Raw genomic sequence first — 16,419 nt, forward strand, 5'->3', positions numbered from 1 at the left:
TTGCAACAATATGTACAAATCATTATGTTGAAATAACGAACTTTACATCTTTGGGGGGTGGGGGGGTGGGGGGAGATGGGAAGAGATGGAAAGGGGAAACAAAGGAGGAGGCAACAATGTTTGATAAAAAATGTACTCATTATCTTGCCCATGTATTTGTAACCCCTCTGTGTGGTATTTTCACACACACAAAAAATAAATTCCCCAACAACAAATTCTTAAAGAAACAACTGCCCGATAAATAAGTGGGCTAACAACTTAAAGAGAAACTTCTCTGAAGTGGAAATAAGAACCGTCAATAGACACATGAAGAAATGCTCAACCTCTCTAGCTATTTTTTCTTCTATTAACATTGTCTTTATTCCTGGCCCCACTAATCTAAACTGTGGTTCAAAAGCAACCATCTCCAAAGCAACCATCCAAAAGCCAGACTGGAGGCATGGGTCAAATGGTAGAGTGACAGCTATGCAAGCAAGGAAAAAGATTAAGTTCAAATTCTAGTACCATCAAAAAAATCTTCATTCAAATTCCTGTCACTTATTAAGCAATTTTTATACTTCTATATATATATTATCATATATATAATCTTAATCTAAGGATTAAGGATTTATTTATTTATTCATTTATTCCTCTCAAAATGTCAAAATGTGACCAGAAGAGACAGGGAAATCTTACTATGTTAATGTTGGATTTCTAATTTGAGTTATTTTCATTTGACTTGAAACTATTTTAATATTATGTCTTAAAATAGTGAAATAGTAGTGCAAATATGCTGCAAACTAAAATTAGTATTAGTATTATCTAAAGTAGAATCCTCTGAGCAATACTTTTGGTACGTTTTTCACATGGGACCTAAGAATTTTGAAGACATTTTTGGTTTTCATGAAAACCAATTATTTCCTTATTTACATTTGTCACATGTATATAGGCCATCTCTTTTTTTCCCTAAAATTTGTCTTAGAATAATATTTGCGTCTAGAATAGTATAGAGATGAATGACAATTACATTTTCAAAACATGTTACAAAGTGCCAAAATGTTAAGCTTTTTTATATTTTCTTATTTTAATTGAACCATATTAGAAGATTTATTTATTTGTTTATTTTTGCTTGTCTTGGGGCCTGAACTCTGGGCCTGGGCATTTTCCCTCAGCTCTTCAGCTCAAAGCTAGTGCTCTACCACCTGAGGCACAGCTCCACTTCCGGCTTTTTTTGCTTATATGGTGCTGAGGAATTGAACCCAGCACCTCATGCATGCAAAGAGAGCGCTCTACCACTGAGTAACCTTCCCAGCCCCAGGAAGATCTTTTTAAAATAGTTACATGTAATAAAGCACAGATTCCAGAGCAAGATGTCCTACACTTCCATCTGAAGCCCGACACTTATTATATGAATAAACCACAACATTGGTCCCCTGTTTCTATTTCTGTTTGTTCAACCATGAGCAGAGAAACCACAGTATCTTTCTCTAAATTGAGATCCTCTGTACCTGGGCAATTCCTCAAACATGGAGATCACTGTCTTTATGCTTGTTGCCAATACTATGATTTAAACTAGATCATTCTAATGTGCTGTCCTTTCTAAATGAATTATAGACACATAGTTTTAGGGGCTATTTAAGATATAAATTATTCAACCACATTCTAAAATATGTATGATAAAGAAGATTCATAGCTACACATGTGTGCCACAGACAGCAAATATTTTATTGTTGTTGTTGTTTTCTCTTTCTTTCTCTCTTTCCTTTTTTTTTTAATCCAGGGGCTTGAACTCAAGGCCTGGGCACTGACCCTGAGACATTTTTGCTCAAGGCTATATCTCTATCACGTTGAGCTATAGCTCTACTTCCAATTTTCTGGTGGTTAATTGGAGATAAGTCTCATGGACTTTTCCACCTGGGCTGGCTTTGAGCTACAATCCTCAAATCTCAGCCTCTTAAGGAAATAGGATTACAGGCATGAGCCACCAGCGCCCACCTGGTAGAGAGCATTAATTAAATAAACAATTATAAAAGTTCAAATGATATACTTAGTATATATAAAAATGTCCAAGTCATGAATCCTGACGTTGATTTAATTTAAATTGGACTTTGAAGATAGAAATTTGATGTACAGAAGTCACCGTTAGGAACAACATAGGAAGAGAAAGGACAGAAGTTTTACAGGGAGCAATTTGAAAGAATGAAGTATCTTGGCTGCAGTAGATTGGTAGGGGGAAAGGGTAAGAACAGAAAAAGGGGAAAATGTAGCTTCAAGTAGCTCAAGAAGAAAATTGACAGCCATGCTGTTGAAATGTAGTCGTAGCCAGTGCTGGAATCACTGAAGGATTGGAAATGTGGGCATAACATAATTAGAATTATAGTTTAGTGTGATCACTTTAACAGAAGTTCATTGGGTAAGGGAAGGAAAAAGCTAGGGCCAAGGAGACAGAGGCAGTTAGAATTTACATGCAGTCAGATCTGTCTTAAAACACTATGCTTTTTCCACAGCCTCATTGAGAACCTAGTTACTTCTTTGGAGGGAAGTTCTAGCCTCCCAAATTGGTCTTCAATATACCATTACTTCTGCTTGTAATGCCTTTGTAATGAGCTATTTCTGTCTTATGATTCTTACTCTCTTTGCCTGATGTCATTTTACCCTAGGAATTTATGAACTAGGGGAACAGTTAATTGCTGGTGACAGTAATGAAGAACCACTAACTAGTCCTATAAGGGAACAGGTCCTTTTGTTTACTCATAGTGAGAACTGAGATCATAAGCAAATTCTAGTTTTCAACCCCAGGGAGCAAATTAGCTTTCCCATGTTCTGTCCTTAATTTTTCATGCAATCTGTATGCATGTGAGAATTATGGACTTCCTGCAAGACACAATTATTCTCTGAAAAATACTAATACTAGTATAATGTATAAAATTTTCTTTTCTATTTTGTATTCCATGAGGACATCAGAAATGCATGTTTGTTCAGGTTATATTTCATGAGAAAAACAGAGAATAGTCCATATTCCGTAATAGAGATTATTTGGGAAATTTGGTTATAATTATTCCCCCATCTTTCAAGATTTCAGCTTGTTTTTATTCAATTAATTTCATCATTATAATTTTAAGTTAAAAATATTATACTTCCAAATGTGGATGTCTGTAGGAAGGAAAGTGCTGTTATGTGATTCTCTAACTTATGCTGCCTTTTTTTAAAATCAAAGGTGAAAGTTTATAACTTTGCTTGTGCTTAAGTGGAAATTAAGTATTAAAATATAATTTTCATACGCTAATCCATGCCACTGATATCAGTTAGGTATATTTCATCCTCAAAAGAGGGCCTGCATCAGGCCACTAATGTTTGTATAGTAGTAATATTGTTTTAGCTAAAATGTTTTAGGGAGCAAGCCTTTTAATACAAATTTCATGTATAGACTAAATGATAATAATTTTGACATTCAAAACAGTTGAATAATTACAGTCATTATCATAAGTGCAAAGGCACAAACACTAAGAAAGATAATGTGCATGAGGTTGAAGACTAGTAATTTATAAGCCATTAGGGTTATTTTAATGTGTTATACTTACATTATATTCTATTTCTTTTAATGATATTTATAGATTGTATAATTAAATGCATTTTGATGGATTCTGGTAATGTGCAGAGATTAAAAAACTGAAAACATGTACATACATTTTTATCAAAATAATAAAAGTAGGAATAGTAGAAGTGATGCTCTTACAATAAAGCCTTTATTGCTTAATATAATCTGTGAGCATAGATTATATAAACTGAGTCATTTTATTTATTTTTAATGATAAGGGAAGTTTTCTAGATTGTTAGCTTATTCTTTCTTTATTGTTTTCCGAGTGTTGAAAGATGTTGTAACAATAAGATGTTAAATCCTTAATTCTGCTATAATTATGCAACTCAACAGGAAGTCCAAAAATATTACTGTAATCTAATTTATATTTTATCTTATTTTTCTCCTTGAAGGAGAAGAAAATGGATAGAAAATGGCTTGTTAATGTGCAGTGAAACAATTAAATTACATTGTGGGATATTGTGATGAAATGGTGTGTATTTAACCTTTTGTGTTTTGAACCATTTTTGGTAGATAGTTTGAAAATACTATTACACCCTGTTGTTTAACTGCCTTTAAAAATGTTTTGTGCAAAACAAATAGCCTAATCTTAAGGATTTTTGTGGATGCTAAACTGGAGCAGAACCAAAGGCACCCTGACTGCCAAAACAAATGGGAGAGATCATTTCCTCTCCTGGTTTGGCAGAACATGACGACTGTAAAAAAGTAACTTTCCACTTCCAGTGAGGTCTCTTTGTCATGTTTTGTCACCTCAGTTAGCTTTTGAAAGCAGTCCTGAGCCTGTAAAACTTTTCTAACAATGCCAAACCAAAGAATCTAAACCAAACTTAACACCCCCAACAACATTTTAGTAACATTTTCCCATATATTGGATTTTGCTCTGTTGTGTGCTCATGATCTAGTATTTTCCTCTCTCCCCCTTCTATTTCCTCAGTGAAACCTACTCAACATCTTTTTGTCTCCCTTCAAAGATCCTACTGGTCTTTGAAAAAATTACTACATACTTCCAACCTTCCTTCTTTCCTGATTTAACTGGAAAATGTTACTTACTCATTTGGTACTTACTACATTTCCATGCCAATAAATCTTACTCTCAAACTGGACTGTGAGCTCTTTTAATGAATTGACCTTAGAGAGCCTGTGATACAAATGTGTTGATTGATACAAGGCAATCATCAAACATGGCACAAACAGAGACTGTGTTTGATGTATTGTTCAGACAAACATTGCTATGTATACAAAAATATACAGAGCACTGCCTTGCTTTCTGCAATTTATAGTCCAATAACAGAGCTAACACTAAATGCACAAATCATTAGACTCCTAGAGAAATGAAAAACACTACAGGGGATAAATAGAGAGAGAAACACAATGTTGTAAAGACACCAGGAAAGGTTTCGTTTTGAAACACTTGGTAAAATGTGTCTTAAAGAATAGTTTCATCGTTTGTAGAGCAATTGCTATCATTATGCTTGCTGCTTGGATCAATGTATATTCTGAACGTCATCTTTGTCACATATTATCTTTTGTTTGTTTGAAGCTGTGAGGGGTCTGGGAGCGTTCCTCATATTGAACACAATTAGCTTTTCACAGTTTCATGGATGGTGTCAAAAAACATAGAACTCAAGGGTCAGAGACAAAGGTCTCTTATTACTGGGACACAGCAGGCAGCCAGAGACTCATGTTTCCAGCACTTTCCTTGCCCTTCAGTCCCTCAGCAAGCAATGTAAAAGCTGTACATATAGTGGATATTTGGTCAATTTCAGAGACCTCTACGAAAACTCTGAGTCCTACAAGGAGGCTGCCAGCAAATGTGCCACACCTTGGACCAGAGGGTGAACAATGCCTGTATTATCATGATCAGGAAAAATTGGTCTTCCATTTACTGTTGTTGTTGTTAGTTGTTCTTGTTTTGGTTTGTAGAACTAGGAGGTTGAACCTGGGACCTTATGGATAATAGCCAAGTATAGAACCAGTGAGCTAAATTCCTGGTCCTCCATTTATCCTCTTTCTCATCTTTACAGGTTACTGGGAAAAATAATATGAAAAAAAACTATCAAAAATATAGAATGGTTTTAAGAATTACCCTCAAAAAGTATGTTTGCCTAATCCTGGCAATGGATATAATGAAACAATGATTTAAGAGAATATAAGATATTGTGATCTGGAAACACAATTTAAGGAAGTTATCTTCGCAATAATGAAGAGAAAATGGGTAAAAAGTGATTCTGTTATTAAAAAGCAGAAAATCATTGCATTTCATACAAATAATAGCTTATTCTGAATTAGGAGTGATGTGTTCTATAATTTATACATATTGATAAGTAATTTAGTCATGAAAGTATTTCTAGGATGGGAAGGGGAAACAAAGGAGGAGGCTACAATGCTTGATAAGAAATGTACTCATTATCTTGCCCATGTAATTGTAACCCCTCTGTACAGTATTTTCACAATAAAAAAGAAAGTATTTCCAGTGACAAGTGATCCCAAAATGAGTTTACATTTTCTTTTATGAATGCATGTACAATATATATATTTGAAATTCATGTACACATGTACAGATTCTAACATATGCATCCACAGAAAATCCCCAAATTTTAATCTCCAGGTAGAATGGGTCTTAGAAACCATCAGAGGAAACCTACCCCTCCATATAATAATTTCCCCCACCAAAGAGTAAATGAGGTAAAACTTTTACTCTCTGTACTTGACTTCCAGGATTCATACCACATAATAAGGTTGGTAACTCCTTCAGACTCAAGCAAGTCTGCAACTGAACTTTATATACTATAAAATATTTACGTGTGATCTTTCTTTAACCATTGATGGAATCATTGCTAAAATCTATTTGAAGATTGGTATGTAGGTTTTAGTAATTATAATAGGTTTTATTTTACATCTTCACCTTTTTTAGTCTTTTATTCTCATGTTGGAATATCAAAAACTCACGTGCTTTCATTTAAAATTTATATAGTACACGGTGGAAGTTAAAGAATACCTGATCCTGGGCTGGAAATGTGGCTTAGTGGTAGAGTGCATGAAGCCCTGGGTTTGATTCCTCAGTATCACATGAACAGAAAAAGCCGGAAGTGGTGCTGTGGCTCAAGTGGTAGAGTTATAGCCTTGAACACAGAGAGGCTCAGGGACAGCACCCAAGCCCTGAGTTCAAGCCCCAGGACTGGCCAATAAAAACAAAAACAAAAACACACAAAAAAGCAACAACAGCAACAACAGAATACCTGATCCTGACTTTGTTAGTAGGAAAGTCTTTGGGAGTTAATGCACTAATTATAATCAAAGCATACAGTGCTTATTTCTATGTTAATAAATCAGATATTACAAAGATGATTGTAAGTACTATTGTCATCACTTTTATAATTTTCCTGTATTTATTATTTATCAGGATCTGGATTTTCTACACAATGTAGAATTAAGCAATGCACCTCTTTTATTTTATTTCTGGAATATAATTGTTTTGCTTGGGTTTATATAGGATATATATATATATATATATGTTTACATACACATATTTATATATATTTAATCTTGAATATATTTGGAATTTACAAATACACAACAATCTCACAAATGAAAATGCACACAAGCCCAGTTGGGTAAAAGTAAAGGCTGAAATGAGCCAGTGCATAATTTCCCTATTGAACGATGACATCACATGTTAACTCCAGAGGAACATTGTCTCACATTCATGCCAATACTTAGGCTTTATCATCTATAGATATAGGCTTTATCATCTTTAGATAAACCAGAAATGTGGATTTCTCATTGTTGAATGTTGACCAAACTTCAAAAATGACTCAAGTGTTTTCTACCTGAATTAAAAATACTTCCTTTGAGCAAGCAACATCTCATATTAATTAGATAACCAGAATATTTTTTTCAGACTAAAAGAAAATGGTTTAGTGACAAGTACAGTGAGAGGAGATATAATAGGCTAAGGGAACACACAGTGGTAGAGCATAAAAGCTTAAGGTCAACCCCTAGGCTATGAGTTCATGCCCCAGGGCCAGTGAGGGCATATTCACACACACACACACACACACACACACACACACACACACACACACACAATTACATCAATATGCACGGAACAATATAGTATATTCTTTATAAAGAATTTATATGAACAGAAAAGTACTATAACCAAATATAGTAGCAATAATGTGGAGGGGTGTAAGTGAATAGAGAAGGAAAAAAATAAATGATTTAAATAAGGAAGAGTACTTTAAGATCAGAGATGACAAGGAACCATGAGTATAAAAATCTCAAACTTCTGCGCAAGCATTTTATGAGACAAAAAGCATAAACAAAATGTCTGGCACATAATGTGATCCTGTAGTCTAAGAAAAAAGTGGGGTGAGTGGAACACAACAGTCTGATAAAAGATGGTGCTAGAAAATAATTTCTTTAAAAATAACTACTGTAGTCAAAAATTAGTGAAATAAGAACTTAATGATTTCTACGTGTGGTCTTAACAAACTGCTAGGAGGTACTGTCGTAGGAGAAATAGAAGTACTTGGTATGTTTTCTCTCTTTAACAAAGCCAAAATAGTTAGAATGTAATGAAAACTTAGAAACTAGCTGTTTAATAATGTTTTAAATGACAAAGCTGTAGTGTAGTACATTACTGGTGGTTCCAATATTCATCAGCATTTACAAAGCTATTCATACTTTAACCTGCTCACCCGGCAAACATTACTGAGTTCTCACCACATACAGGTTTCTGTGGTTGGTGGTAGGAATGTAAACGAAACTCCAGGAGGTTGCCTACTTTGCATGGACACTGGAAGGCAGAGGTTATGACAGGTCAAATACAAGAGTTGGCTTAATAGCTGGCCTCTCCTCTACTGAGACTTGAGGAGAGATTTAGGGGACTTAGATTAGGGGAAAAAATCCAAAAACTTAAGACAAGTTTCTTAATTTTGCAAATAATTTTGTGAAGATAAGGTCTTGTTTTAACTTTTCAGAAATAGAACCAAGAGGAAATGCATTGAATTGCAGAAGACAATGAAATATGTTGTCAGTGTGGTTTATTTTTATGTGCAGTTGCAATAATAGCCTATTATCTTCCATTTCAGATACATTGGCCTACTACAGCAGTAAAAATGGAAGAATGCATAATGAAAGGAAAAGATGCAGTAAGTACTATTTAATGTAAATTAAACAAATCCTCAAATTATATTCCTGGTGAACCTCAAAGTAGGAAATCATGAAAGTTTCATTTCATGTAAGTTTCAGAAGCACATAGACACTTTTGTTCATGAAGAAAATAATGTAAAAAAATAATGTAATGTAATAAAGTAAATGTATACATACAATGAGTGTCTGATTGTTAAAAATAATTTCAATGTAGAATAGGAGGAACCCAAGGTGCTAGTCAGATCTGGCTTTTATTGTATTTTCTTCAACTGAGATTTATAACTTCCTTTCAGTAATTGATTTCTTATGTATTTGGAGAAAAATAATGGTAGATTTTTTTGTTTTGTTTTTTGTTTATTTTTTTAAACTTGAGGAAAAGCGAGGTACATTCTTTATATTTCATTTCACTTAGATTAATAAGTTAGAAAAAATGAAGAAACAATGAGAGACAGAATAAAGTTTGAGGAGGCAAGGGAAATAAACATGGATTATGGGTTTCACAGTCTTTCCAGGATCTTTACTTATATAAGAAGCAATATCTCATTTCTGTGTAGTTTTCAAAAAGGGTCTGGATAGAAAAATGCCATGCCCAGCACTATTCCTGACACATTGGGACATGTGTGGAGAAAATCACATGCTAAGAGTAGCTGGCTGATCTGATATAACACATAGCTTGAAAAAGAACTTATCCCTTTTCACACTCAGGAAAAAAAAACCCACCATGTAAATGAGTAACATGCATCATATCAATCCCTTATTCTCTGGAGCAATTGGGTGACCGCCAAGGAATGAGTCAACACATTCTTACTGCCTTAGCCCACAGCATGATGCTGACTAATTGAACATACTCTTAGGCCATGTCAACTAAGCCAAAATGAGGTCTAATTGGTTCACTGAAGATATAACAGTATATCACCCGAGGGAAGGCAATTGTGTACAGCAATTTGAGAGCCAATATTTCCACCATGCCTGGACTATCTGATTCTTGCAATGCTATATGGTTCATCCAACCAAATGTTACAGGAGGAGGAAAGTGAATAAATATATCTGGATGTCCTGGATAGTTGACTGAGTAATTCATTGTTCATTCTTGACAATGGCAAGATAGCCTCTGAATTACTCATGGCACAGAGGATCTGCTGGGCCACCCTAACATGAGAGACCTTACACACAGAATCTCTCAATCTCCGCTTTTACAACTTAACAATTTGTTTAACATTGCATTATTAATTTCTAAGTGATTTGATTAAAAGTTTATTAATTACTTCATAATTTATTTTTGGTGAAAAGAACAATGCCTAACTTGTAGAGGGCATTTGCTAGAATTAATTTGACCTGGTTGATTTTGAAGCAATTTTAAACATTTTAAAAATAAAACTAACCTGGTGACTTTATTAAAACATGGTCCAGCATGTACTGTATATTATAAACTTTGTTTGATTAGTAGGCAGACTATAACAATGTTTAAAAGAATAATACTGTCTTCAAAATCCTTCCAGGTAAAACCAAACAAACCTGACTTATTTTATAAATGGAATTTTATTGAGTAACAGGCACACACATTCACTGTTTTGTCATCTTTGCACCAGAGATGAGAACCTGCAAAAGAGGCCATATAGCCCACAAAGTAAATTCCTTTACAATACACTACAATGCTTTATAAAGAATATTGATCCTGACTGAAATCTTACAAAAATAACAAATTCACAATAACTTTACAATAAGATGCTATTCCTATTTAGATTTTTCTATTTATTTGAATTTTTTTCTAAAAGTGGTTTATGTGAATTTGTGCTTTTGAAGCTGTTTTACTTTCTCCAATGTCAAATTTTTGTAATAACCTATGTTCTGCATCTGTTTCTTTATGAATAAAAAACTTTTTCCTATTTGTTAGGAAATGGAAAGACTTGGAAAAAATTATATTAAGTGAAGTAAGCCAGGCCTAAAGAAACATAGGTCCCATGGTTTCCCTTATTTGCAATAACTAGTATATGTCTGAGACAAGCAAAACAGTCAGATAAGTTGATGTTAGGTGAAATGAACCCCAAGATAAGTATTCAAATGTTTTTGCTTTCATGCAATTATTTCTAACATATTTATAAGATGATTTCTTTGTTGCTTTTTATGTCCCTCCCCCACGGTATAACCCCTGCTTTCACTGTATTTGATGTTGGTATAATTTGAAGAGGGGAAGGGCAAAAACAAATCGTTTAAATAGGGATACAGGTGGACCCATTGCAACAATTAAATGTATAAGTCGTTATGTCGAAAACAAACTTTACAACTTTAGGGGGGCGGGGAGGTGGGAGGGAGTGGTAGGGACACAGGGGGGGACATTGGAAGGGATAGGAAGGGGAAACAAAGGAGGAGGCAACAATGCTTGATAAGAAATGTATTCATTATCTTGTCCATGTAATTGTAACCCCTCTATACGGTATTTTCACAATAAAAAGAAGAAATTCAAATTATAAATAGAAAAAATAACCTTTTTCCTATATATTCATTTTTTTATTTAATGCCTATTCATTTTTTTATTCTGAGCTTAAAAAGTAACAGTATTGGGAACAATTTAATTACAAATATGAAGATATTGTCCTGAAAATCTTTATGCTTGAATATATTCCTGAACATTTAAAATGTTTAATTTTGCTCAAAAATGCAAGAAATTATTACTTCCATTATAAAATGTGAAGTACACTTCCCTGCTAACTAAAGTCCATGAATGAGTCACCTCGATTTCTTCTTCCATAGATCCCTATTTCCTCTTCTTTCACTGCTCATGTTCCTCTAACTGAGAAAACTTACAGTGAAAAGCAAACTTTCTAGGATTAGGGAAAGTATAAAGAGATTGGAGTGGCTATATGTTGTTATGTGCTAATCAGTCCCTTTTATTTGGATCCTGCTTTAGAGTGACTGTGTAAACTATGTCCGGGTTTTGCATCACTACAACAGGACACATCTTCTCACCTGTGGTACTGGAGCTTTTGATCCACTTTGTACCTTCATCAGAGTTAGGAACCATTTGCAGGTAAGACAGTTTGTTCCATGCTCTACTATGAAGAAAACTGATGCTTGGACTATCTTTTACAGGACAAGAAAGTGGGGGCATTTCTTCTCAAGAAAGAAGAAAGCATTTTTGACGTACTGATTTAGTTTGCTTGCGATAAGCTGATCTCTTGGGACCTTTAGAACTTTTCACAGCTCTAAATCTGAAAACTGAGTACATTTCTACATACTTATTCACAAAATGATCTTACTTGCATAATCTTTCCATCTAAAAGCATTTTTTAACATTACAATGTTTTATATATTGTGTTTTTACTATTTTATTATCATCTATGCAACTTGCAATATGTGTTTACAAAGACAAATAGGTAAATATATACATATATACATATTACATAAAATTGTTATAAATAAAATGACACATGTAATATTTAAACAAAGAACATGCAAAAAATTGATGCTATAATTGTGTTGACCTATTGTGAGGTAGGATCACAGACAAGGGAAGGATTTTTAATTTATTAAAGACAGACATGTGTAGGATAAATCTGTACACTTCTTTCTCTAAGACTTTACCACTAGACAATATGGTATTATAAGGTAATGGATGCAAATTCCACCTGAATTATGCTGTGTATGTTTGAGAAGTAGATTCAAGGTTAGCACTCGAAACTAGTCTTAAAACCTGGATAAATGCAGGGCACCTGTGGCTCACGCCTGTAATCCTAGCTACTCAGGAGGCTGAGATCTGAGGATCGTGGTTCAAAGCCAGCCTGGAGAAGAAAGTCCGTGAAACTTTTATCTCCAACAAATCACGAGAAAACCAGAAATGTTGCTGTAGCTCAAGTGGTAGAACACTAGCCTTGGGCTGAACAGCTGAGGGACAGCGCTCAGGCCCAGAGTTCAAGCCCCATGACCAAAAACAACAATGACCAACAACAACAAGAACAACAAAAAACAAAAACAAAAACACCTGGATGAACTCTCAACTCTTGTTGATTTTATACACACTTGGAAGCACTTTATATCACAATGCAGTATATGAAACATATAAAGTAATATTCAGATCTCAGGAATGTTAATTTTCATTTAAGTTAGAAGGTAGCATCCAACATTCATATGTTCTGATTAAAATAGAGAACTGTATTTCATACCTAAGTAGGTGTACATACCCACCAATAAAAGAGCATAGTGACTGCCAAGTATGGCTAATAACCACATGTAAAAATAATCATTTACCACCAAAAATCATTTCTGATATTTGTTGTACTAGTTAACATTCAGATGCAAACATAATCAGCAATATTGAAATATATATGTATATATCGACATATATACATATACCTTTAGAGAACACCTCTGAATAGGGCACTTCAGCTGATAACTGTCCTTACAGGGAGTATTTTTCATTGGTTTATTTTAAATATTAATATAACATCTCTCTGGTAGGTTAAAGTCAAACAAATGCATCACAATGAACTGACTGAATCATTTCAAAGAAAGAATGAAAATAATATCATAGAAAAGGCTAGCATTAAGAATATTTCTGTCATAGATTTTATTGATTCTGTGTATATTAAATCCTATTGTGAGCATTGTACTTAGATATTATAAATTATGTATTTTCAAACTGCTAGTTTATATTGTATTTTGAAGCGTGTTGATTTTACTTGGCTTGAGTCATACTCAAAAGTCTCTCACAACAGTAGCCAATCTTTTAGCTTTCAAAGCTGTGTCTCTAGTGTCATGCTTGCATGTATAATTGAATATAGCCGAGTATTTAGGAAATAACCTATATACAGACAGACTTCAGGGTGCCTACATCTATGTTTAGATATCTTCCCTTATTTTTCAGCTGATCTGACCTGTAAGTCTTTGTTCTCTTTCCTTTCCCAGGCAGTAAGTACTTAACTTTCTCCTTAAGTTCTAGTCATTCCTCTCCACAGACTTGGGAGAGAGGAGTTCTCCCCCTGAAAAACACTTCAGTCATTCTTAACTAATCTTCGGTGCATTGAAATAGTTACATTTAAGATTTTTTTCCCTTATACTTTAATCACTGTTTGTGAAAGAGTTAATACAAGTCTAATAGCTGCACTATCATTAGCAGAATGAAACGGGTTTTAGCTTAAAATGATGTTGAATATTGTGGGGTATTTAATTCTAAGTATTAAAAATGAATGGGATACTTGAACCATGTTAGAATTTTGATATGATTTTTATCATTTAAATAATGTCTTATATAATTACTTAAATATTAAATCTGACTTACATACGTTGAGAGATCATGAGGGTATTTAATCATTTTGCAATAGCAACGCCAAACAAGTATGAAACTGAAGTGAGAAGCTACTCAGGATGGGAGCACACACAGCTTACTATTTGATCAGACATTACATATAAAAGGGAATTAAAACCAGTTCCAGCTTTATTTCTTGTTGATTGAGAAGAAATGCATTCTGAAAAAGGAAGCTATGCAAGCAAAGTAGGCTTTTGGTGGAACGGAAGGTTCCCGTTCCAATGTGCAGTTGCTGGAAAGATTCAGTGTGGAGTCAGTGTAGATTCAATTATTAAGTTCTGATGGGATAAGTGATGGTCTCCTGTGAAGGTCTCTCCACTCTCTCACCTCTAAGATGTGTGAGAGAGTACTATCACATCTCGCTTTGCTTTCTCCCTCTCACTTTCTCAAAATAACTTGGAGAATGCCATTATTTAGGTGCTAGGAAAACGCCTCAGGAGTTATCAATGTAAGTACAAGATGAACACAGAGAGACAGAGAGAGGTTGCAATAAAATTATTACAAATTCAGAATCATACCTATAAAAGGAAAATGAAGTTTTAAAATATTAGGTATAGAGAGAGATCTACAGACAGCCATAGAGCACATGTTTGCCTAAGAGGATGAGTGAATAGAAGATTAAGACATGGTTGAATATGACAAACTACTGGAATAAAACTGTTTTATCTGTTTTAATAAAATCATTAAGGAAAAGGGTTTGGATGAGAGAATATTTTTGTTTGTATAGATACAGAAAACTTCAATTGTTTATTATAGGATAAGACAGAAAAGACTGTTTGCCCTCTTGGAGACATGGAGGGCTCACTAGTGAGCAAATTTTCCAGAAAGGGAAACAGGATCTTCAAGGAAACTAACTTTTGGACAGATGGATACAAAGGGTTATTTCTTGAGAGAGAGACTTCAAGTCAGGACACTAGATTGGATACTATCTTTGTCTCTTTGTGTATGTGTCTCTCTCTTTATCTTTCTGTCTGTCTCTGTCTTTGTCTCTGTCTCTCTGTATCTGTCTCTCTTTCTCTCTCTTTTTTTTTCTCTCTCTCTCTCTCTGTTCATCTGGCAGTGACTCCCTTCCCCATAATCTGGATTTTTAGTCCTGATTCTTTTTATGCTTTTCCTGGACAAATCTGCATCCTATTCCTGGCTATTTCTTCTGGGAAGGAATCTTGACTATTAATTTTGAGAATTCATCCTTGCCCCAGACCCTTGAAATCACCCAGAGATAGAATCAGTAGATCTCCCTGCAGCATGAAGACCCTCATTTAAGAAGACAGGGTGTCTGGGTTGATTCCATATCTTAGCTATGGTTAATAATGCTGCAATAAACATAGTTGTGCTGATAGCTTTAGTTTTGCCTTGTTTGTGATCGTTTGGGTAGATGCCCAAAAGTGGGATTGCTGGGTCATAGAGGAGCTCTATGTGGAGTCTTTTGAGGAACCTCCAAAGTGGTTGAACAAGTTTACACGCCCACCAATAATGCAGTAGCATTTTGGCCACATCCCCTCCAGCATCTGTTATTAGATTTCTTGATTATAGCCATTCTAACTGGGGTGAGGTGCAATCTCAATGTTGTTTTGATATGCATTACTTTTATGGCTAGAGAAACTGAACATTTATTTCTTCCTGTGTCTACTGGCCATTTTTATTTCCTCTTCAGAGAAGTCTGGCAGTTGTTTCTTTGAGATTTGTTGTTGGGGGATTTAATTTTTTGAGTTCTAAGTATATTTTAGATATGAGACCCTCTCTCTGTACATGATCTTTACAATAAAAATATATATTAAAAAAAGAAGACAGGGTGGTCAGAGAAATACCAGGGTTCTGGTATATTATAGGTGAGCTAAATGTGCACCAAGATGGGCCAGGTCGAGAAAGGAAGAGTCTAACTTGTCAAATTGCACAGATGGAATGCAGATATGAAAATCAAGCTCTCAAGCTGTCTTAGGCATGTACAATTTGAACCATGAGAAAGAGGTGGTCAGTCAATTGTGCCCAGAGAAAGAGAAATAGCTAATCAGCACAATCCTTCTACCCAGTAAAAACATTTTCTCGTTTCTCCCATGTCTGTGTATCACAGGCACTATGCCCTCTTCTCTCTAGTGGTATCCATGGCTCAATAAACCTTGCACTATCTTATTTTCTTGCCATGTTAAATCATTTTACCAACACATAGCATAAGTCTGAAACATTCACAACATACATTTTTAATTTCTACTTTAAAATGGTGCTTCACTGTCAATGATCACATGGGAATTTGAGTCTTCTTGTGTGAAAACTGTTTTTTTTTTAATTGTAAAGATACTGTTCAAGGTAGTGAATACGTTGAGCATTGTAGCCTCCTCCTTTGTTTCCCCCTACCATCCCTTCCTTCACCATCTCCTCAACTCCT

At 34.6% G+C, this 16,419-nt stretch overlaps 1 protein-coding gene across 1 annotated transcript in view; it reads left to right on the top strand.

Moving 5' to 3' along the window:
• Window positions 1-16,419, top strand: part of Sema3e (sema domain, immunoglobulin domain (Ig), short basic domain, secreted, (semaphorin) 3E) — a 199,984-nt gene that overhangs the window by 111,769 nt on the left and 71,796 nt on the right. The window contains exons 3-4 of the mRNA XM_013025997.1: window positions 8,674-8,733; window positions 11,643-11,762. Of these exons, the coding sequence (XP_012881451.1) occupies window positions 8,674-8,733; window positions 11,643-11,762 (180 nt within the window). The remainder of the gene's footprint in view (window positions 1-8,673; window positions 8,734-11,642; window positions 11,763-16,419) is intronic.

This window comes from Dipodomys ordii, unplaced genomic scaffold (assembly GCF_000151885.1).
Source record: "Dipodomys ordii isolate 6190 unplaced genomic scaffold, Dord_2.0 Scaffold90, whole genome shotgun sequence".
In the NCBI taxonomy this organism is placed as follows: Eukaryota; Metazoa; Chordata; class Mammalia; order Rodentia; family Heteromyidae; genus Dipodomys; species Dipodomys ordii.